The 23,561-nt window shown below is 35.7% G+C and overlaps 3 protein-coding genes and 1 long non-coding RNA gene across 11 annotated transcripts in view; all 4 read right to left on the reverse strand.

The window, feature by feature from the left end:
• Positions 1-6,895: 6,895 nt before the first annotated feature.
• Positions 6,896-8,713, reverse strand: LOC148253304 (uncharacterized). The gene is made up of 3 exons (XR_015821316.1): positions 8,276-8,713; positions 7,921-7,985; positions 6,896-7,300 (listed from the first exon to the last, which is right to left on the reverse strand). It is a non-coding gene; the product is annotated as an uncharacterized LOC148253304 (long non-coding RNA).
• A 268-nt stretch (positions 8,714-8,981) lies between these two features.
• On the reverse strand, positions 8,982-10,597 carry LOC110825787 (Tetratricopeptide repeat (TPR)-like superfamily protein). Its single transcript, XM_022056282.2, has one exon. The coding sequence runs from the start codon at positions 10,417-10,419 to the stop codon at positions 9,193-9,195; it is 1,227 nt and encodes a 408-aa protein (XP_021911974.2). The 5' UTR covers positions 10,420-10,597; the 3' UTR covers positions 8,982-9,192.
• A 1,036-nt stretch (positions 10,598-11,633) lies between these two features.
• ATU2AF65A (U2 snRNP auxilliary factor, large subunit, splicing factor) lies at positions 11,634-17,297 on the reverse strand. Of its 6 annotated transcripts, none has more exons than XM_022056219.2 (13): positions 17,037-17,296; positions 16,121-16,401; positions 15,916-16,041; positions 15,653-15,729; positions 14,958-15,028; positions 14,830-14,877; positions 14,586-14,645; positions 14,442-14,502; positions 14,247-14,359; positions 13,719-14,165; positions 13,424-13,559; positions 12,067-12,134; positions 11,634-11,972 (listed from the first exon to the last, which is right to left on the reverse strand). In XM_022056219.2, the coding sequence occupies exons 1-13, from the start codon at positions 17,166-17,168 to the stop codon at positions 11,835-11,837; spliced, it is 1,758 nt and encodes a 585-aa protein (XP_021911911.2). In that variant the 5' UTR covers positions 17,169-17,296; the 3' UTR covers positions 11,634-11,834. The 6 variants fall into 6 exon arrangements, 5 of the variants coding, with proteins under 5 accessions (XP_021911911.2, XP_021911939.1, XP_021911935.1 ...); XR_015821315.1 differs by having other exon boundaries at positions 11,921-11,972; positions 12,067-12,290; positions 17,037-17,297; XM_022056247.2 differs by lacking the exons at positions 15,916-16,041; positions 16,121-16,401; positions 17,037-17,296 and adding an exon at positions 15,542-15,579.
• A 1,052-nt stretch (positions 17,298-18,349) lies between these two features.
• The window catches only part of LOC110825769 (SIN-like family protein), a 29,886-nt gene continuing 24,674 nt past the window's right edge, over positions 18,350-23,561 (reverse strand). Inside the window, exons 8-15 of one of the 3 annotated variants that reach the window (XM_088206733.1) lie at positions 23,172-23,278; positions 22,952-23,023; positions 21,940-21,991; positions 20,872-21,485; positions 20,032-20,241; positions 19,762-19,882; positions 19,044-19,157; positions 18,350-18,785 (exon numbers count right to left, since the gene is read on the reverse strand). In XM_088206733.1, the coding sequence (XP_088062859.1) occupies positions 19,086-19,157; positions 19,762-19,882; positions 20,032-20,241; positions 20,872-21,485; positions 21,940-21,991; positions 22,952-23,023; positions 23,172-23,278 (1,248 nt within the window). In that variant the 3' untranslated portion in view covers positions 18,350-18,785; positions 19,044-19,085. Of the gene's footprint in view, positions 18,796-19,043; positions 19,158-19,761; positions 19,883-20,031; positions 20,242-20,871; positions 21,486-21,939; positions 21,992-22,951; positions 23,024-23,171; positions 23,279-23,561 lie in introns of all 3 variants that reach the window. The other 2 variants (XM_088206734.1, XM_088206732.1) reach the window with 2 other exon arrangements.

Below are 23,561 nucleotides of genomic sequence, written 5' to 3' on the forward strand. Positions count from 1 at the left end.
AGGATTTTCTAGCCTAGCTACTCTTTTGACTCGGCTCACAAAGAAGAACGTCAAGTTTGAGTGGAACGAGGACTGTGAAATGAGTTTTTTAGAACTAAAGAAGTGGTTGACTACTGTACCTATGTTGGCCTTGCCGAGTGGGACATGGGAATATACAGTTTATAGTGATGCCTCCTACCTTAGGTTGGGTTGTGTTCTAATGCAGCATGAGAAGGTCATAGCCTATGGGTTCAGTCAGTTGAAGAGTCATGAGAAAAACTACCCCACCCATAACTTAGAATTTGCCGCAATTATCCACGCCTTGAAGACTTGGCGCCATTATTTGTATAGGGAGACCTTTCATATCTATACCAACCATAAGAGCTTGAAACACATATTCACTTAAAAAGATCTCAACATGCATCTGAGAAGATGGATAAAACTCCTCAAGGACTACGATTGCAACATCTTGCTTCACCCAGGCAAGGGCAACGTGGTAGCTGACGCACTCAGTAGAAAAAGTGCAGGTATATTAGCTCAATTAATGGTTTCAGAATGCAGGGCAACAGGGACTACACAACAGGTACGATTCAAGGACCTGAAGAGAGTTACATGTTTGACCCACCTGATTATTCAATCTGAGTTGATCTAGAGAATAAAGGAAGCTCAATCCGTTGATTCCACCCTAGCAGCCCTAAAAAAAGATGCAGAATAGGGAGTAAATTTAGAATTTCGAGTATGGATTACTTAGATTTCAGGACATAGTGTGTATTCCATATAACAGTGAGCTGAAAAATGACATCATGATTGAGATTCATAGCTCAAACCTTGTCATACATCCTGAAAACACTAAGATGTATCAAAGTTTGGGATCCCAATTTTGGTGGAACGGGACAAAAAGAGACGTGGCCGACTTTATTTCCAAATATTTGGTATGTCAGCAAGTCAAGGCAGAGCATCAACGCCCAGGCGGGTTACTTTAGCCATTACCAATTTCGAAGTGAAAGTGGGAGCACATCACAATGGATTTTGTGACAGGATTGCCTAGAGCACGCTCAGGACATGATGTCATTTGGGTAATTGTTGATCGACTTACTAAGTCTTCCCACTTCTTGGCCATTAAGATGATCGACCCCTTAGACAAGTTTGCAAGAATATATATCTAGGATATAGTCAGGTTATATGGACCCCAAGTTCACTTCTTGGTTCTGGTATAATTTTCAATAAGCCATGGGAACGAAACTGTCCCTTTGTATAGCATTCCACCCTTTAACTGACGGACAATCAGAAAGGACAATTCATACGCTGGAGGATATGCTTCGAGCTTCTGTTCTTGACTTTGGGGACCACTGGAATGATCATTTACCCTTAATAGAGTTCGCCTACAATAACAGCTACCAAGCAAGCATCGGCATGACTTCGTATGATGCGTTATATGGCCGCCCATGTAGATCGTCGATCTGTTGGAAAGAAGTGAGTGATAGAAATTATTCAGTTTAGATCTTGTGGAGGATATTACAGCAAAAATAGTTAAGATCAAGAAAAATATCCAAATGGCTCAAAGCAAGTAAAAGAGTTATTCGGATACCCGAAGGAGGGATTTGGAATTTAAAAAAGGTGATCGGGTGTTCCTTAAGGTCACTACTTTCAAGGGAATAAGTAAGCTTGGCAAGAGGGAAAAACTAAATCCCCGGTTTATTGGCTCATTTGAAATCTTAGACAGAATTGGCACCGCCGCCTACAAACTAATATTGCTTCCAAAACTATTTAGATTCCATAATATATTTTATGTGTCCATGCTATGCAAGTACAACCTGAACTCCTCTCACATCTTGGCCCATGAGCCCTTTTCACTATAGGAGGATCTGTCCTACGAGGAAGTACTAGTGGGTATTGTGGATTGAAAGAGTAGAGTACTCCGCAACCAGAAAATTTCTTTTGTTAAAGTCCTATGACAGAATCATACACAGAAAAAGGCCACATGGGAACTAGAATCAGACTTCAGAGCAAGTATTCCCAGCTGTTTGATATAGTGAGAGAGAGAGACAAATTTAAGGGACCAAATTTCTTTCAAAGGAGGAGAGTTGTAATACCCAGACAAGAAATTTGTCCCATAATTAATTTTAAAAATTAAAATTTATATATAAAAATATAATTTTTAAATTTTTATTTAATGTAAAAATTAGAAAAAAATAGGTAGATGATGAAATTGAAAATAATTTTGGAAAAAATGGGTGAAAATTTTGTTCGGATGTATTTTTGAAAGAAAAATCGAAAACTGGGAGTCAAAATATAATTTAGAAAAATTATGCACGCAGGACCGCCCAGTCAACAATTCTGACGAATCGGAGCACGTCGCGTGGCAAGGCATGCTGACTCGGTGCCACACGGGAGGTCACGTTGGCAATCCGCATGCCCTTGATCAAACGGTCCGGATTTGTTCCCGCACGCGTGGACTGTTCGATTCCGTTCCCTCCTCAAGCTCGATTGGACGGTCATGATTAAACACAATGAACGATCCAGATCCGTTCTCTCTTTAAATGCAATCATATGGTCCATATCAAATCGCGATGAACGATCCAAATTCATTTTTTCTTTAAACGTGATAGGACAGTTGAGATCAAACGTGACGAATAGGCCAGATTAAAGGGAGACGAGTATAAATATCTTACTTCACATCAAACTCTAACCCTAGCTGCAGTCCCCTGTTGGAGAAGAAGAACCAATTACCAGAGAAGGGAGCCGACCACTGCCCTTCGTCGTGCCGGAGCCACCTTCGATCGCCAAAAAAAGTAAAAATTTACTCATTCATTCAAAATTTAATTTTGAACGCCCCCATGACCAAATCGGAGCAAAAGGACCGGCAGATGAGCTTGAAACCCCGGGTAAAATCCGACGGCGCTACCACAAAAAAATAAGAAACTGCCTCCGATGAGCTCCTTTTCGATTCCCGTTTCGTGCAATTTTTTCACCATTGTATTCTCCATTCTATTTTCTATAGGTTAATCGAAGAAAAACACCCAACTGCGAAGGTGAACTGGCAGAGTTGCCGCACTAAAACATTCTGTCGCCAGTGAGTTTTTGTTTCTTGACTTTTTTCAGTCAACTGAGGCTCCTTGACGTGTTTTCTCTCAGGGATGTATATAAAACCGGCCGAAATCGGCAAAAATTTATCAAAAAGGGCCTATCTGAGGCAAATCGACGCCGCAGGCGGTGGTGCCGACACCGGAGCACGATGGTGCCGTCGTGTCGGAATTTTAAAATTGGCCAGAAAAGGTTTTTAATACCGATTTTGGATTTTCTAGGGTATTTATAGGTACTTGAAGCGTGTTTTAATCTCCAAAAGAAAATTTAGGGAACCCGAGAACTGCCAGTTGGCGCAGCTGAAAGTTTAGTATTTCGGACACTGATTCGGGTAAGAATCCCTCACCCTATTCTCTGTTATAGAATTGAAGTCTTATTATAAATAATACGGTACTTTGTATAATTTAAAAAAATTTAATAATTAATAATAGGTTGCTAATGGAGTCAGAACAGGTTAGTTATTACTGTTTGTCCTATTTTAACTGATTGTTTGATATTACAGTTTTAAATGAATAATAATACATTGGAATTGGTAAGATGATTCAGTTGTGTTTCCTTGATACATGTATTGCTTGTTTTGCGTGATTTACAGTTAAGTTGTGAAACAAAAAATTAAATGTAAATGAAAAATTGCTTGATTAAGTGTATGAATGAATGGTAGCCTTACTAAATATCTTGAGAGATTGTGGACGGATCGGGTATATAGGAAACTCTACCGTGAATGTTGTCTCATACTATACGGAGTATGGAGGATTGGTATTTTGACGCTTATACCGAACTTGGTATAAGGACGACCCATTTCACCATAATACCGGATGGAGTGTTGAAGGATGATATTTTTAGCGCTCATACTAGACGGGGTATGGGGACATTCCGTTTCATTCTCATACCGGACTGGGTATTGAGGGATGGTATTTTTGGTGTTCATACCGGACGGGGAATGGGAACAGTCGATTAGTTGATAATGTTGAATAAGAGTTCACGCGTAGTAGGGACATTCCTATGGACCCCAATGGATACCAGTAGGTTGATAAAAAGGGAAAGTTGTTATTCTGACTAATTGAAAAAGGGATTATGATGTTGTTTGTGTTATTGTCTCTATAGGTCAGTTTTGAAAATCTCACTACGGTAAATATATAATAAATGATTTTATTTATAATAAATAAATTTACTTAAATTAAGAGATCCATTAGTTATTTTTATGATTTTTATCAACCTTCATTTCCGTATCGGTGAGTAGTGTAACATTCTTACTGGACTAGTGTACCTCACTCTTTCATTAATTATTTCACATCAAGAGAAAAAAGATCCAGATCCCGATCCACAAGAAGGTTGCGAATAGGACGCCCAGTTGTTTACTTTTCATTTATTTCTTTAATTTTTCGTTTATTTTTTCAGAAGAATTATTCTCGTAATCTTATTGAGTATTCTTAATTATTGTGTAAGGAATGTAAACTCTAACTTTATTATTTCGCTTCTGCATTCAATTTATGATTCTATTTTCATTAATGTTCCGAGTCCTTTCAACTTAAAACACTTCTTGATAAATAAATTGACCCAAATAAAAGTTCACTTCAAACTATTTTTTTAACATAAAATAAAACTAATTAAAAATCTTAACCCAAAATTTCTAACTATATTCTATTTTGAAAAGTAGTGAATTGATTTTTTTTAAAAAAAATTATCCCATCCATAATATATACTTTGAGAGAATGATTATATATTTTAATAAAAATTTTGAGAAGAAAATAAAATATGAAAGAAACCAACCTTAATATAAAAAAAAAATCTATTTATAGAAAATTATCCCATCCATAATATATACTTTAAGAGAATGATTATATATTTTAATAAAAATTTTGAGAAGAAAATAAAATATGAAAGAAACCAACCTTAATATAATTTCTTTACTTTCTAGTTTTATGGCGCATAGGAGAATGTGTGGAGAGGGATTGTGTGTATTAAGCTTAGACTAGACTGGTTAGGCTTTGTTCTGCTACTCCATTATCATCTTTTTAAATGCTTTTGAAGGTTAAAGTTTGAACCTCAAGTCCTAATTGCGGCACTAACCTGTTAATAATTACAAACTAATGAAGGAAAATAATTAATGTTTACTTAATAGAAAACAATTATATCTTCAAAAAAATAGACAATGATTATACAGAACTGTAATGAAAGTGAAGATACATATCAATATATTTAGACTTACGTATTTATCAGGACCGGTTCAATGGACGATCAAGAAAGCTCATGACCATATATATATATATATATATATATATATGCAGGAGAATACTATTAACTTGTTGTCTAATTTATTAATTATAGATTTTGAAATTTCGCACTTAGCTTAATTAAAAAAAATAAGAGTGAAGATCTTGTATAGAAGAATGAATATTACCATTTTAAGCAAATTTAAAGTAGACCTACAGTAATGCACTTCAAATTACACCAATTTTTAATGAATTTTAGAATGCATTGCATCTATTCCGAAAAATAAACTTTCATGATGTTTTAAAGAAATCTTCATTATCTGCAAAACGTAAATTTCAAATAAATTATTTGTTAATATGACATCATATTTCCATTAACATTAATGAAATATGGATTATGTTATAATTCAGTCCTATAAAAAATTTTAGTTCCAATCCGATCTTGCAAAATTTTTGTGAATCAGAGGGTGAAAACAAAGAACTAAACTCCAGCAGATGAATATTGAAGAAACTCGTACAAATTGTGAGTCTTGCTGTGGCAGAGGACCTATATATATCAACATTAAGAGAGAAGAATTATGAGACTTTCCTGCTTTTCTGCTTGCTATACATGTGAAGAAAATAGATTTTTGTTCTCCTCTTGTCCTTCACGGCTTTGGACGACAGGGTTATAATTTGTTTGCTACCTTGAACTTCGGATGCTAAAAATCAAAAACTCAAAACAGGACAGGTTTACATACTGCGGCACGTACATAGAGCTTTCAAGGAAAAAGTCAAAAACAATGAAACTCATGTAATACAGTAGTAATACAGTGAACCAAGTTCGTATAATCTCCTTGTTTAGGATATGAAAGTATTTATTAAGTAAAATACCCGGCAAAAAATAGTCATATGGAGTTAATATTATGTAGAAGAAATTATTTTTATACTTTTAACGCAAAAGAATTTCTCATTATGTGGAGAAGAGGGGATAAATGTAGGAAGTTTCTCCTTGTGGGTTGATGAAAACAGAAGCTAAACAAATTTGGCAGGCAAAATTTGAAAGAGAAATTGAAGCCATCCAGAGCTTGGCACATTTTGTTTACCAACCTTGTAATTATGAAACTTATTAAACCCATGTGATCCTATCAGGTTCATGGTGATGATCACTATCATCCTATAAAAAAGATGGTGAGTTATTTTCTTCTGTACTTCCCCTAACAGCAGTCATAGATATCTATGCAAGAATTTTTAAGCTACGATTTCTTTTTGAAAGAAGACTAGGGAAAAATAATAATCTGGATGTGTACATCAACTATATATACTTTGTACACGGATTGCATCCTCAGTTGTTTATGAATATAATTTATATTTTATTTTTTTAAAGTACATCAATTATATATATATTATACATATGAAAGTTCCCATTAATCTATCTATAGATAAATGAGAAGTTCAAATTAATCTATATTTCTAGACAAATAATTTTTTTCTTACTTTAAACAAAACAATAATAATAAAGGCACAGCTATACTTTTTCAGCATTCTATTGGGATGGAACACCAAATCCCTAAAATTAAACTTCTACACAGAGACTGTAAAATGCAGCAGGATCCTATATACAGCCAGTGCAAAAGAAATTTCATAAAATCAAGTCACTTCATATATTTGTGATATTTTTGTTCAGCAGCTCATGCAATCACTCACATCATCCTAATATTGGAAAATTAAATAACTACAGGTTCAAACTGAAATAAGATACATTAAAAAAGGAAAGAGTATCCAGATGAATTATCAGAGTTTTCAACTTGAAGATGGCGATGGTGACTGATCCGATCAAAGCTGCTTGTCCGGGTGCCTGAATCCTAAGGTGGAATTGGACCTGGTTTGATGGTCGACAAAATGTTGCAATACCAATAATGCAGTGCAGTAATTTGTGCACCAATAATATCACTAGCCTGAGGGAAATTTGGAAGCGTTAGAAGTCCAGTAGCAAACAAGGTATAGGACCTGGGAACTAGGAAAATGCTTGCAGCCAGAACTCTCTGTATCACAGAAGCTAACATATAAATATATTAACAGTATGGTTCAATTAAAATCCTTTCCGCATACATGACATCTCGTGCACAATTTCAAAACTTTTCAGAATTATTATCAAATGTAAACAAGAGACAAGAAAAGAATTCTGTGGGAAATGAAGCAAAAGCATCACCTGCGTGGATGCCATGACATTCTCCTCATGCTACATTTCTCATTTAATTGAGATCAATCTCTAGTTTTAATTCTCAAATTAATTTTAATATGCACAATTACAATCTAGTTTGTTACTTTAAATTATTAACACTTTATCTTGAATTCCTTGATATTGAAAATTCAACCCCAATCATGGAAAGCAAAAATCAAATTTCTACCATTACAAAATTTAAGAGGAAGCAGTGCTAACTCAATCAAAACAAATTATGTCATAATTATGGATATTAAGATTAACATAAAAATTAAACCTTGAAATTGACTAGGAATGATTGGAAATTGAATCAATCTCAGCATTAGTTATTGTTCTTATATGCATACAAGACTGTCATCTCATGCTTAGAGATACAACCATTCATTCCCTTTAACGTAACAAATAAATAACAATGATCTAGAAAAAGTCTAGGAAGTTCACCTGGTGATCAATATTTAGCATTGCAATAAATACCACGAACGCTAGCGCGTGAAAGTAGCAGAAACCTGGACAGCACCATAAACATATAGATAAATCTATGATGATTACTAATCAATGATCACTATTAATCTTCAATACTGTACTCAAGCAAAACTCAGCATTTAACAAGGGATATGAAAATGTTCTCAAGACATAACTCCCAAATAGCAGTATTCAATGCCTGGAAAGAATCATATTAATGAAAACCAAAACCACAAGAGTTCCACGTATCAGGAACCCTTGTTATCCAAACAATGAAATGGTAAACATTAAGTCCAATGCTTAAAAGCACTTCTATTTACCTTTTCATCTTTACCTTGAAGACATGATCTCATGAACTCCCATACTGTCCCTGTCGATTGTCCATCATCCCGGAGTTAATCCGCAAATGTGATGAAATTTGGTTAAGTTTCACTTTAGCAACTTAATTCATAATTAGAAGATATCCCGGTGATATACTTCATTTCTTAATACTAAACATAAGAGGTTCATCTGTTGACCTTGATTCTTCAATCTGACTAAGAAACAACTTCATTATAAAAATCACATCAATATTTTGCAACATTTTATCATCTAACAAGGTTACTGCCAGCTAGAATCACCTTGCTACAAATTATCCAACCATGATCCACAAATCACAATGCAGACTAATTAACTTTCACAGTGATGTATATAACTACTCTTTAGTAAACAATGTATGAATGACTCAACATCATTACCAAATCCATCATGGTTATCTTTTACTTGACTAAATAAATTTGCACAAAACCATTGTGCTTTTGTATAAGTGGTACAGAACCCCGTTAAATCAATGTATAAGATGTTGATCACTCCATAAGTTAATCAAGTAAGAAACCTGTTGGGAAAGAAGAGAAAGTAGACAGGAAAACAACTTCGGGAAATGCACCATCAGTGAAATAAATTTATCATTTTAAAGATTCAACCTTTAAAGACTGGAGCAGCAAAAATATTAACTGAAGGAAAAGAAAGAACAAAATTAAATAACAGACGGCTAAAGACTCTTGAAGCTCAAAAAATAGGCTTACTAGCATTTTACTAATTTAGCTTCCATAGCCAATTTATGAAACCAGCATAACCATATAGGATTTGATAATTTAGCGGGATTGATATAGCTAACACCTATATGCTTCATCACAACTCAAAGCAACTGTAGTTTAGGCAATGAGCTGCAGCTCCAATACAGTAATAAAAAACAATGAATTTCATCAACCATCACACTGCAGCCTCTTCATCCTTAGAAGACACAACGTTAACAGGAGCCAAACTGAGATTCTCTTCGACTTTCTTCCATGCGTTTAACAGATTAGGAGGGAACTTCTTCTTCATAGTCCGTATCAATCCTTTAGCCTCCTTTGTTTTCTCCTTCTTCACCAATCCTTCCACCAAAAGTTTGCTTATACTAAAATCAGGAATCTTGTGCACTCTCACACTCTCTTTGAAAACCTTATATCCTTTCTCATAATCCCCTGTTCTACACATGTAATATATCAAAGTCCTGAAAGTTGAAGCATTTGGGTTACACCCGTTCGCCTCCAATCCTTCATAGACCTCCTTAGCTTGCTCCATCATCCCCTGTCTGCAATAAGAAATCATCAAGTAGTTATATGATATGGTATCTGGTTTCAACCCCGCATTGCTCATTTCTTCAATCAGCTCCTTCACTCTCTCTGGTTTCTCGTTCTGCGCATTCATGATCCGCACGTTATACGCAGCCGCATCCAATTCGCAACCATTCCTCACCATCTCGCCCCACAACGTCTCCGCCTCCTCGCCTTTTCCTTTCTTGTACAAGGAAGACAAGATCGTAGTGAATGTGACGGCGGTCACCTCAACTCCCTTCGACTCCATCTCTCTCAGAGTCTCCATGGCCTTCGCAAGCATACCTGCTTCACAATAAGATTTAACAAGTATTCCATACGAAATCTTATCCGGCGAGACGCCATATTTTTCGACAATTTCAGTGAACAAACCGGGCACCCTGTCATACAGCTTGGACTGAACACAAGCAGACAATAGCGCGTTGAAGGAGATGGCTGATCCGGGAGTGCCCAGTTGGTCCATCTGACGGAAAGTCTTCAAGGCATGATCGAACATACCGGCAAGGCCATAGGATCTGATGAGAGTGGAGAGAAACGGCTCTTGGGTGATTTTGGGATCATTCTTATGCGACTCGATGAGAGACTCGATGTCTGCAAATCGACGAGACTTGGCGAGGCGCCTGACGGTGAGCTCCTGGGCGTAGCGAGAGGAGAGAGGGGAAGAGTAGTGTTTGGAAACGGATGAATAGATTTCCAAGGCCTTGTCCGGGTCGTGTTCTGCTCGGAGTATGGATTTTGCCTTTGAGATGGAGAAGGAAGAGGTCGTGGAAGTAGCAGCCGTGGTCGCGGTGGCTGTCGAGGAGAGGTGACGAAGGTGGCGGAGGCGAAGAGAAGATGACATTGTAATTGTATTCTGGGGCTTCCGCAGCGAGGAAATGAAGTGAAAACGAACCAGCAGCGAGCAAACAGAGAGTAGTGGAATTTAGGGTTTAAGGAATGGGTTTACCGGTCTTCAATTGCTTGCCATTCCTGAATTGGAGACTTCTGTTAGGCTTTTTCTTTTCTCCCCTGTTTTCCCTTACCATAAAATATGTAATTATAAGTTAATTAATTATATCATAACATTAATAAAAAATATTAATTTAAAAATAAAGTACTTGAAAGAAATGTAATAATAAATGGCTATTACATTTTATTTAAAATATTAAATTAATAAAACATAAAATCAATAAATAAATTCATTATATATTTTTCTCATCTTACATATCTTATTTGACTTATTACTATCAAAAGTTAAAAATAGATTATGTTTTATAGTATTTGGTTAAGATTTTTTTTTTTTCTGCCAACAAAAGCATAAACAAAAATTTAATCAAATGGACATTGAATTTTTGTATAGGCTAGATGTTTATTCTTGCAATTACAACTATTACTATCCATATAAAAGAGTGTTTAGGATTATTAAAAATAAATAAATTAATTAATGCAATAAGATGCTTTAAATAAAATTTTATTTAATAATAAAGTGTCAAGTGTTCATTGCAATTTGCAAGACGCAACAATAAATTTTTTAAAACTGAGAAAATATATATCATAAGTATCTCATCACTGATATTGTTACATACTAGTTCTCAAAGAAGAAGTTCTTTTTTGATGATAGAGAAACATGGAATTCATACGAAGATTATTTAATTTCAGAAGACGTTCTTCTTATATTTTAATAATTAATTTAATCATGACAACATAAATACCAGATTTTAATACCCTTCAAAAAATTGCTAAAATAGACACTTGATTAGACATACCGACCTCTCACTATGGCAATTAACTAAAATTAATCAAACAACTTGTACTTTATTAGTTTTTATTAAAATATGCCCAATACCGGAGAAACTTGAATACTTACCCAACAGTGAAAATTAGTAACCTGTTCCAATCAGTGCATTGACAAGTAAAGCCACGGCAATGAAAACCAGTAAAACACCGCAAGAACCCATGGGCGACAGGAAACAACTATAAACCATGCTTGACAATATGCAGGGTTAACTTGCAGCCGAGGTTTTTGAGACTTACAAGACCACCACGAATTGCTAGCGCCATAAGACTACCTCAACCTTAAAATTAAATTCCAAAAGGACATTCATTTCTACAGTTTCAATAAACAAACCATCTTGGTGTTTTCTGAGTCCAGTTAGCTGTCAACAATGGCCAAAACACAACTAATATAGCTGTCATTAAAGACATTTTCATTACCTATCTACTACTTACTAACAAAGCAAATGTGAAAGCAAAATCCAGGCAACATAAAGTAAGTCATTAGCCTTCATAGTCCCCCTGGGCAAATTTGTTCTCTGGATAAAAGACAGCCATGACTTGGTTGCCACCAAATTTCCTCCCATTCATCCCTCCTCGGGCTTTTGATGCACCATCTACATCTGCGTACTCCAAGAATACCTGGAATACCAATAGAAACGCCTAGTCTTGGTATCTGTCTGACATTATGAATTATGAAAATGTCAATTACTTAATATATAAAATTCATACTGACCTTTCCAACACCTGGGCCTACTTCTCCATTTGGATTTGGACGTGGAATGACAATATTCACCAATGGACCTGCACAGAAAGAGTAAAAATTCCAAATCCACAAATTCTACAAATATTAGCAAAGAAAAACTTGTCAAGTGAAAATAGATGGAAGGTTAAGGAGTCTTCTGTCTGTGTATGTTAGGCCTGATTCTTTATAGCAGTAGAATGTGGGACTACAAAAAGCTGTAAAACAGAGATATACAACAAACAAAATAAAGAAAAATCAATAACTCTACAAGCTTAACATGCTTAAGGAAAGATTAAAGTAAATAAAATATATGATAAAGTACACAATCCCTAGGTTTTGACCCTAATTACAACCAGATCCATTATTTCGAAAACATAACAATGAGACCTTTCTATTATGTCTCAGTTACAACAAAAAAAGAAAAAGCAAGCAGGACCATTTTGTAACACAGGAAGTACCATACCATTCAACCCTGCACCAATTGGATCAATTTGATCCCCTTCATTCAGTTTCAAATTTTGATCACTTTAGTAGTCATGATGCGTACTCGTGTACATGTATATATGTATGTTTATTTTGTGTATCATTTATATACATACTGACGAGTCTTATATAGACATGGAGTTTTTTCCCCTTTGTTGTCAGCCTTTTGGACAAAAAATTAGTTCTGTACATGTTTTGCATAATTTTGTCGTTTAAGATAGTGATCTATATAATTTTCTTTTTCCTCGCTACCCAAAGAGAAAGCCCTATAATTTTCTCTAAGTAATTATGAGTATATGGGCTAGGTAGAGGTAATTTTCTCAACTAATTATGAGCAAATAGGCTAGGTTGAGATGCAAGGGTGATGAAAAGAATAAATCTTTAGAAATGATCTAAACCACAGTTAGACTCCTGTACCGATATTCTTTCAAAATTTTAAGGACTGAATTGCAATACTTTCAAAATATGGACTCTGTTCAATTTATGTCCAAGACTCAAAAGCCTGTGTGTGCATAAATATATTTGTGGAGTGTTCAAAGTTCCTACCAAACTTTCTGCAGTTAGACTACTGTACCAATATTCTTTCAAATTTTAAGGACTGAATTGCAATACTTTCAAAATAATGGCCTCTGTTCTATTTACGCTCAAAACTCTAAAGCCCGTGTATCTATAAATATATTTGTAGGATGTTCAAAGATCATATCAAACTTTCTGCAGTTAGACTACTGTACCAATATTCTTTCAAATTTGAAGGACTGAATTGCAATATTTTCAAAATAATGGACTCAGTTGTATTTATGTCCAAAACTCAAAAGACTGAATAATTTGGCCATTTATATATGTATTGAACATTCAGAGTCCATACCAAACTTTCCGCCTTCTTGTCTCATGTCTTCTAATATATCTTCATACTCTTCATCATCTCTGAGTTCATCTGCAGTAACCACTTGAGTCAGGCAAACAACCTTGCTGGGCACTCCACCTGGCTGTAACATTAGTCTCTGCAAAAGAGAGCAAGATCAAATTAACTAATATTCGACACCACAAGTATGCTACTTTTTTTCTGTGAGATGGATAAGGACTCAAACTATGTGATTACGCATGTGAAAGGGTCAGAAATCTCGCAATAAGACACAGCCGGGGGGTAGATTTATTTTTACCTGCAAAGCAATCTGCTGTTGTGCATGCAACAAGACATTCTCCTGCTCAGGTTTAGGTTGGTTAGCACCCTGGTTTGCACGTCTGACCGTAAGAGTTTTGTCACCCATTTTGATTCCATTGAGAGCTGCACATGCTATGTCTGTAACTGAGAGATCCTGATAAACACAAAAAGCATAGCCCTTCGAGTTTCCTGTTTCTCTGTCCTTTACAAGATCAAAACCTCTAAGGGGTCCAAAAGATTCCAACAACTCTCTGATTTGTGCTTCTGTGAAGTAGTAGGGAAGCCCACCAACAAAAATACGGTCAGGACCCTCAAGCCCACCAGCAGAACCAGGTGTCAGACCAACAGCAGCCAAATTGAGATTGGGATTGGGCTGGCTAGGACCTAGAGTTGCCGCCAGAGATGGATTATAGTCGCTGGGTCTTCTAACCTTCACAGGTGCTCCCTTGAGTTTCAAAAATATCAATAACATATTTAATAAATATAGTGTTTTTCAAGAATCACAGAAGCTAATAGAAAAAAATACCTCAAATATAATCCCATCAAGAGCCATTGCGTTGCTGGCTTCCTCAACAGATCTCATTTCCACAAAAGCAAACTTCTTTTCATGGTTTATGTACACGTTGACAACAGCATCACCTGAGAATAAACGAGAAAGCTGAGCAATAATCCACATAAAGGTAGTTTGCTTACAATTGCTCAAACAAAAGATTAGTTATACCTGGACCGGCGGTATTCCCCCCTATTGCTGCCATAACCTGACTAAAAAAAGTTGCTACAGACTGTAGAACATAAGCAATCAATGTTAGCACAAAATCTATGAAATTATATAGAGAATAGTAAAAACCAAGGTTGATAGTAGAACCTGTTCATTTGCTGTAGGTGGGAGACCTCCAACATAGACTCGCCGCGCATGCCTAGTAGCCTAGAAGAAAGCAGAAAATAAATCATGAGAACAGTGTGCAAGCGAGGAAATATTTATAAAATAAATACATCTAAAAACTTTTTTCTGTTTCTGACAACCTATACAAATCATAAGAACAATGTGCAAGTGAGGAAATATTTATAAAATAAATACATCAAAAAACTTTTTTACTGTTTCTGCCAACCTGCTGGGTCATGGCCTGAACTGGCATAACAGGGAGAGCACCAAACGGCTGCATGATAGAACAACACAAAAATTAATCCCAATAAAAAATTGATGTCAGAACAATTGTAAGGAGAAATGTAAGCATACCTGACCAGTCGCCAAAGGAAACACATTGGGAAACATTCCAGGTAGTGAAGGATTAGTCCCAGGGATTTGACCTACAAAGCGAAATGAAATTACATATCAATATACAATAATTAAAAAAATCTTTTGAACCAGCAAATGAACTAGAAAGGATCTAGTATATGTTTATTTTCCTATTGGCCAATGGCAATACCCTAAAGCTGCACAATATTTTTAGAAAGAGAAGAATGGACAATATCATATATAAGTTCTGGAGGAAATATCTGCAAGACTACCAAAACAGGCAATAGTTGCCAGTTGAAGACGAACAATACCCATCAAACCGTTGCATGGATTCCTCCTTGTACATAAAAGCTAGAGAAGTCGGCTCACGCCCATTGTCAGCACAGTGGGGCAAGTAGCCCAACATTGCCTTCTTACAAAAAAGGACAAGACATAGAAACAAACAAACAACACCAAACAAAAGACAACCAAACTCTCAGTTCAATAATTATTTCACCAAGTAAACAATTAAAATAATAGTACAGCCCATCTAGAGACCAAAATTTTAAAAGACTAGAGGTGCAAATAAAATAAAGTACGCTTACCAAAATGACACCATGTAATTTGATACGAACTTTCCACACTACGTCAAACAAAAACAAACCAATAGCAGTTAAAAGATATGACAACACTAAGAAGATGAGAAGTATCTGTACCTGCAGCAGCTGCTGCAGCACCAGCAGCCAACATTGCAGAAGCAGGAGGTGCCATATCGAATCCACTGATCCTCTTGCTGTAGACAAATATGATTAGCATACATGAAGAAGAAACTAAAGAATTAACTACACAAAAATCCTCACTGCCATTTGACTAGGTAAAAGCTAAGGGGAAGTATACATCACTGCGTGAAGTTTGAGAGTCAAATTAGGACAATCAACGATAAATACTTAAGTTAGCCCAAACATAAAGCACAACCAACCTCTTTGAACGTGAACGGGATCGTGACCTTGATCCATGCTCAGATTTAGCCCTTGAACGAGAAGGTGAGCGGGATCGAGATCGGCCCCGGTGCCTGTCTGCTCTGTCTCTATCATGATCTCTTCGTCTAATAGGAACGTCAAAACAATATCATTAGTACATTTATAAGAATATGACTTATTGACATACAGTTTTCTGATTGATACCTGTCATAGTCTCTACTCTTGTAATAATCATCATCTTCTCTGCTGCGTTCTATTCTTTCACTGCGCTCCCTACTTCGATCCCTGTGACGATCTCTATGATGACGATCACGATCCTTTTCCCTATCCTTGTCTCTGTCCCTGCTTCTTTCACTATCCCTATCCCTGTCCCTATCCCTATCCCTATGCCGATCCCGGTCTCGATCCCTATCTCTATCACGCCCCTTTTCCCGATCCTTTTCCCTACTTCTTGATGATTCTCTTTCATGATCCCGAGATTCATGCTGTGAATGCACATGATTGATTAAATTATATAATAAAACTAAAAATATATATAACCGACTAATGATCCGTATATTAAAAAATTAAGGCATCTTTGAGATACTGATGATGGCATTGTTTGCCATGTTTAACCAGTAACAAAATGACCTAAAATATTTCAACGTACATGACACATGTCCAAATTAAAAGCATAAAAGAACGCCCAGGGCGAGAAACACAGGAGCGTGACGGATATCCAAATTGAAAACAGATGCTATCATGTCTAGGTTTGCTATTGGACCAAGTTAAATAACATCAAAGCAGAATCCAAGCCTTGGTATCTTACCATACAGGTATTCTTCTATTGAATTACTTATCTCACGGCATTATCAACAGAAAGTGTACAAAGAAAATAATTATAGAAAAACCATAACTTCAAACATCCGGTGCTCATTAACTAACTCATCGAGAGCCCTGAATTTCACTCCAAACACACTATTTTCGAACTAAAACTAATCTCTAACATTCAGCAGTCAGCAGACAAGGTTCTCCGATCTCTCGAGAGCGATCCCGTAAGAAAAATCCAACTAATTGCGAAAATATGACTGCGCAAATATACACGAAGAATTGAAGTTGCGCGTATTATGTAGATATGTACCTGAGATTTGGACTCGGTTAGATCATCGGCACCGCCATGGCCGCTAACACGAGGTTGTGGAGAGGAGGCATCGACGAAGTTATTGTCAAAATCTTGTCCATTCCCTTCGTATCTCCCTTCATAGTCCGTCATATTTATTTTTTCCTTCCAATGATTTCTCCCCTTCTTCTCCTTGTCTGGCTCTCTGAAGTGGAGAGGCTTGTCTGCGACACTGAACAAAACGCGAGACTCGAAAGAGTGATGAGAATTCTAGGGCTAAAGACGGCCATTTCGCCTCCTTTTATAGCGCGTGACGATCGTGTGAAGGTTATTGGATATATTACAGTAAATGTAAGGCATTTTTGTCATTTAATTAGGGGAGAACGAGCACCTTTATGTCAGCAAAAATTGACCGCGTCTCTTTACCCAAATTCCTTTAAAGTTACTGTTAATCTCGCTTTTGCTTAAAACCTAGTTTATTTTATTTATAACTAGTACAGTTGATACATGATAAGATTAAATTTACCAATTGTTAAATCTACAATAATAAATTTATAATTTTTACATGCTAAAAAAGAACTACAAAACACTTAATTTTAATTTAATATGAAATTAACTTTAAAAGTAAAATTATTTTTTATTTGAAGTTTTATTATATTTAAGCTTGAAAACTTGTATAAATTTTAAAAATGTAAAATTTGAATAATACATATAAAATTTCATTAGATTTTGTTGATCATTAATTATAAACATAAACTTAGATTAGATGGATTTTGACTGTTAATAGTTTAAATCAATTTAAACATGCTAAAAGGTTAATCTAAAAATATTAAATCCGTTATGTGTAGTAAAATACTTGAATATATATGTTCGATGAAGGGCATGTAAGCCAAACATTTTTGACTTATTAATTATACACATATAACTAAAACTTATTTATTGTACACATATATGTGTGTGCGCGCGCGCAAAACGTAGATAATATATAAAAGATATATGATAATTATAATGAAAAACTTAAATGTATAGAGGTTAATTCTAAATTACTACCAATTGACGTGTTGCAAACAGAGTATGTACTACTTTATGGAGCATGATCTGTTTTACCGAGTAGATAATATAGACGTTGTAAGTATAAGATATGTTATATCTAGAATGGCCTACCTTATATTTATACTAATTCTTTTTGACAAAATCATTCCATTCAAATAAATACATTTCTATGATTTGTTCGAGGGAAAATACTTTTTCATCTGTTAGATTTTTGTTAGAAGAGCCTGTGTAATTTAACCAGGAAAATTAAGTAAAAAAACAAAAACAAAAACAATTTGACATACGCGCAACTAAATAATCTTCAAACTAGAATACTTCACTAATTCATGGTTAAAGATGATTCGCACTAGGCTCACCGAACTAACGACAAATCAGGTCAAAGAAATCTGAACTTGAACCATATAGCAAATTTCTAGTATCATTTGAGAATACTTGAGAAAAAAAAAAAAAAAAAAAAAAAAAAAAAATCAACATTTAGTATAAAAGATAGCATAAAGCATGATCTCACTGAGTAACAACTGTTTTATGACTGAAGTTTGAAGCTCTGAGACTGAACTTTCAAAGCCCTTTCAACTCCCTCAGAAATTTTATCTTCACATTGTCGGTGTAAACTGTAGTTTGAAGCTTTGCAATTGTAAGAACTTTTGGGGATGGATGCTTATATCCATCAACCAAAATCAAATCCACGGGGAAAAAAGTGTTCCTGCAGGGGTGTAACTATATCCCTCTTCATGTAAATAAAGAAAATAGTTCAATAAAGTTGACGGAAACCAAATATTTTTGCCTTCAAAACCTTTATTAACTATTACAAAATATTGAAGAACTTTGCTTTATTAAAATTTTCTAGAAAACCGAATTTTTTTTAGAATCTTGCAGGATCATTTCATGGTTTCCTGCATCATGTCTAAAAATAGTATCATCGTGCAGTATATTCCCATAAGGAGCACAAAAGAAATCAATCTACTGATTTCGTACCTATAAACAGCTTCGCAACAATACTGTAAATTGTAACTGAACTCATTTTGGATTTACATCCCCTCTTTTCAAAACCCAAGCGGAACCTCTGGATTCGCAAAAGTCAGTCATGACCTGCAAGAGAAATGCTTAAATTAAATGACACGTGAAAAACTTCTTTGAAAACAAGTTATTATCTAATGTAACTAAGAATGACTCGACGCAAGTAACATTCTGTTATTTACATTATCTGACACATTCATATTCTCTTTGTTTAAGAACCAAGAATTTCAGGCCAAAAGAATAGAAGCGTAAAGACTTTTTAGATTCCAAAATTGTACCCTAAAATTTGAAATTAAGCCCCCAAGAGTCTTTGGCTCAGTTGTTTGCACCTACTCTTTACATGGAGTTTAATCTGGTTTTTAACCCTTCTCTGTACCATATTACAACCATTTTTTTTTTATAAAAAAAAAACTATAGACAAAGCCAGCAAAATAACAGAAACTGGTTACCAAGTTTAGCATAGTTATGACTCAATCATAATCCTCAGAAGTTCAGAGATTCCTGACATCTTTAGCTATACCAACAGTCAAAGAAGCCTTTTCGTTTGTTATGTGAATCTATGGATTCATTCAACCCAAGTAAGCCTTTGTGGCTTGTATTGACTCGTAGCGGGAAAAAATAGAAGATGATGATTGCACGAAATCTAGAAAGCCTGTGGACAAAGTACATAACAGACCTTGTTATAGTCAGCACTTGTTATATCTTTGTTCAGAGCAATCTTGGCAGCTGTAAAGATATCAGCCTTCTTAAGCTTTGCATCAGGTCCTTTCACACATAGAAGATCAATCACAACTTTCCTACAAGGTGGAATACAAGTGTCTTCAGAAACTTCCATTTAGTGGATAACTTCAAATCATAGATACATCAAATGTAGCTACAATTTCAGTTGTAAACCTAAACTTCGATCAATCAGAATATTCTTTCATTAAAAAAGAATTGGAATCACCTCAAAGGATCAAGTAGGGGATGCTCTGGGGATGACTTTAAAACATAATAACCATGTATATTAGTTGCAACTTGACTTATGACTTCTTGGAGCTCCTCCGCTGGAGCATCAACACCATATGCTGCAACCACTTCCATACTTGAATCTGCCTTTGGAATAGTAGACTTGGAAACGGCCAAATCTCGCAATCCTTGGCAAATTTGTTGAAAGCTGCCAAGAGCATATAATTATAGTATTAAGAGCAGGTGATACCAACACTAAACATTTCCAATTAACATAGTGACTGGATGCCAACAATCACAACACCACATAATGATGAAGTAAATTATAGCGGGTCTTTTGATGTCAATTACCTGATTTATCCAAAATAGATAAAGTTCTTAAACAAAAGCTTGTGCTCAGATTTATACCATGGGTAACAAACACCTCTCTCTCAAGGCTTCAGTACAGTTAACAAAAGATCAGGATTTTCAACTTATTACTTTGCTGAACTATAAAGCAATAGCTGATACTATCAGTACAGCAGACCAAAAAAGAAACTACCATCACCATCAAATACCCAGAAAAACACAAACGCATAACAAACCCACATTAACAAATCCAACTGCATGGCAGACAGTTTGCTGAATTAACTAGAGTTGAAGCAAAAATACAATCGCAAATGCAAAGCCTAATAGAATGTCGACTGGTTGTAAAATTCTTGCAATTACTGATCCTCATACTTATGCATAACATTCCAATAAAATCCCTCTAAGGGGCAAAAATATGGAACAAGGAGCAACAAAAGGCAAAAGTTCTTCAAGATCTATAGGCAGAAAGAGGAAAGATGAGAAACAAGACCTGCAAACTTTATGATTTTGGAAGACCTTTATCAAGGCCTTTGGTAGAGCCTTTCGAGTTTCATCTGACATTGTCCTCCTAGTTTGTGCGCCACTTAAGGCTTTAGTTGTACCCTTGTCAGAATCCACAGTGTTTTCAGGCTTACCAGCAACGGAAGGTTTTTGACCACGTATAATTTTCCTATTTGCAGCTCCACCTTTTGCACCTCGAATGCCAGAGAAGACAATGTCTTCCATAGTTTTCCAAACTTGTTCTTGTTTCTTAACAATCTCTGGATACTGTTTCATGAATGCCACATCAGGGGGCTCTTTGAGCTTCCAATACTCTAAGGAGCGTCTTTCAGTGGCTAGAGTAGTCAAGATCTCTTTCACCCTATCTTTATGCCGTCCTAATTCATCCAGCTGAGAAGATCTGATTTTCACGTCCTTGCTAAACAGAACCAGTGCATAATCTCTTCCAAATGAAAGGGCTGGATCTAGGTTCAGCAACCTAGTTTTTGGAGTCCATAGCCCTTGCACTAGTAAGGCATGCTGCTGAAGAACTCTGAAAACATCTTCAATGGGATCATCAAGAGCATAATACTTAAGAGTGCTAAATCGTTGAAGCGGTGGTCCCTATATTGAGAAAACAGCCGGATTTGATCAGAAAGGGGGGGAAAGATGCATTAAGGGAGTCCTGCAAGTGAATCCCAACAAATAGATTTTCCTAATCTAGACTTCAAATTACTCCGTTCCATCCAGGAGATTTTTGTGAAGAGTCTGTGAGCTACAACTCAAAAGATCCAAATTCATGCTTTGAATTTTTCAGGATCTTGTTTAAGAAAATAGGATAGGCTTGCTAGCCTTTTAAACTCAAAAGGATAAGCACTCCAACCAATTGTAAAATTATTAAAATCCCCAGAAACACCACCATGTTTCCCAGTGAAAGAGAAATGAGAAGAAAACTGAAAATAATAGGGTTAACACAAGTAATAAACCAGTAAGTGATGCATTAGTTGTATCAATGCATCTAAAAAAAATGTGTAAATCACAATTCTGCAGCAGAAAGCAGTCCTAAGTTGCAACAGACCTCACAAAGCAACTTCTGAAAGCGCTCCTCCAGAGACATTGAAAGTAAAATCCTGAACAAATTAAAACAAGAATATTAAATAAAGGTTTTTTCTTTTCCCAAAAAAAGAGAATATTAGATAAATTTAAACCCTGCAGCGTGATCAGCAAATGAACAAAATGCAAAGTTCTTTGACATAGATACTATTTTCCATCAATGATTGTCAACAAACCAAAAAGAGTACACAAGAGACCAACAAATTTATCTTAATATCCCCTGCAGGCCTTGCCATCACTGCCTCTTGATATCCAGAAAATCAGCAGAAGGAGGAGCATTGAGGTCAATCATCTAAATTTTCAGGACACTCTCAACATGCCAAACCTATAAGTAGAATGCCATCTTGTTACAAGCTGTTTTGTTAAATACAATTCCAAGAAGCGTTATCAGTTTAGTGCAAGATGCTTTTAGGACCTGCATAGATCCAATGTGGCATCATACTCCTGTTGAACCACTATATCTTGCAAAGGACCTAACACCTTCACTAAAGATGTCAAATACTTTAATAGCAACAGACAGATCAGATTCAGACTCAACACAAATACAATTGGAAGCTAAAAGCACAAAAGTAGAGACTATAAATTGGTACCTTAGTTATCTCAGTTCATACTACTTGTGTTAGTGTCATCTAACTGGGATGAATAGAAGGATGTCCTTTCACTTCCCCTTCCAAAGGATGTCTTTCTACCCATAATGGTCAGGAGATGTTAGTCTTTTCTCAACTAAAATGGTTGTACCCTTATATATTTTCAATTAGGAGCACATTGACATTCAGGTTGGATATAAAGAAAATTAAACTATGTTCTCTTGCAATAAGAAATGCTCTGTGAGATAATATACAGAAGGGCAAGGGTGTGCTTGTTTAAATATAAGAACTTCCATAGAAAGCCTAATGAGTACCCAGTGGGAGTGAACATGTGGTGTAGTACGAGAAACACGCATAGCCAGTAAACGATAAAAATCAGAGGTATCATACCTTCTCGATGGACCTCTTGGCTTAACGTTTCTGTTGCTTCCCCCAGGACACAAGGAGTTCACATAGTCGTATCTTCAAGAACAGAAATACAAAAAAAAAGATAAAAAATGACTTAGAACTTTACATGGACAGCACAACTAGTCCCAAGAAAAACTTCTTCCAGAACTTTTGGCCTAACTGGCCAAAAAATAGAAACAGAAAATGATGAGAACTATCATACGAGCTCATGGAAAAGTGTATTGGAGAGGTTTCTCGAGTCATCATTCTCTTTAGGCATAAAGAAGAGAGGTCACTCTGAGGACCATGGTACTTAAGCCGAATCCAACACTGTAAAAGATAAAAGACACAAAAAGGAAATCAAATCAACCTACTGTCAGCAAAAATATAACCAAACAATAAAAGCAGCACAACAAAAACAACAGTAAATTTATTTCACCACCAAGCATGCTCCAGTAATAAATCAAGGTGTTAGATACTTTTATTGACAAAGAATAAATTTTGATAAACTAACCATGCAGATGACAGAAATAAGACACCATGTTGATCCTACCATGGAATGGCACTTCGGAGGCAACAGTCTTAACATTTTTCAGGATTAAAAATGTGTTAG

This window comes from Carica papaya, chromosome 6, assembly GCF_054855325.1.
Source record: "Carica papaya isolate Zhongbai chromosome 6, ASM5485532v1, whole genome shotgun sequence".
Taxonomy (NCBI): domain Eukaryota; kingdom Viridiplantae; phylum Streptophyta; class Magnoliopsida; order Brassicales; family Caricaceae; genus Carica; species Carica papaya.

Coding starts and splice junctions, on each gene's coding strand:
- LOC110825787 (XM_022056282.2), bottom strand. CDS start 10,419: ATGTCATCTTCTCTTCGCCTCCGCCACCTTCGTCACCTCTCCTCGACA.
- ATU2AF65A (XM_022056219.2), bottom strand. CDS start 17,168: ATGACGGACTATGAAGGGAGATACGAAGGGAATGGACAAGATTTTGAC. Junction 16,042..16,120: donor AAGAGTAGAGACTATGACAG/GTATCAATCAGA, acceptor CGTTCCTATTAG/ACGAAGAGATCATGATAGAG. Junction 15,730..15,915: donor TCCCGTTCACGTTCAAAGAG/GTTGGTTGTGCT, acceptor ATTTGTCTACAG/CAAGAGGATCAGTGGATTCG.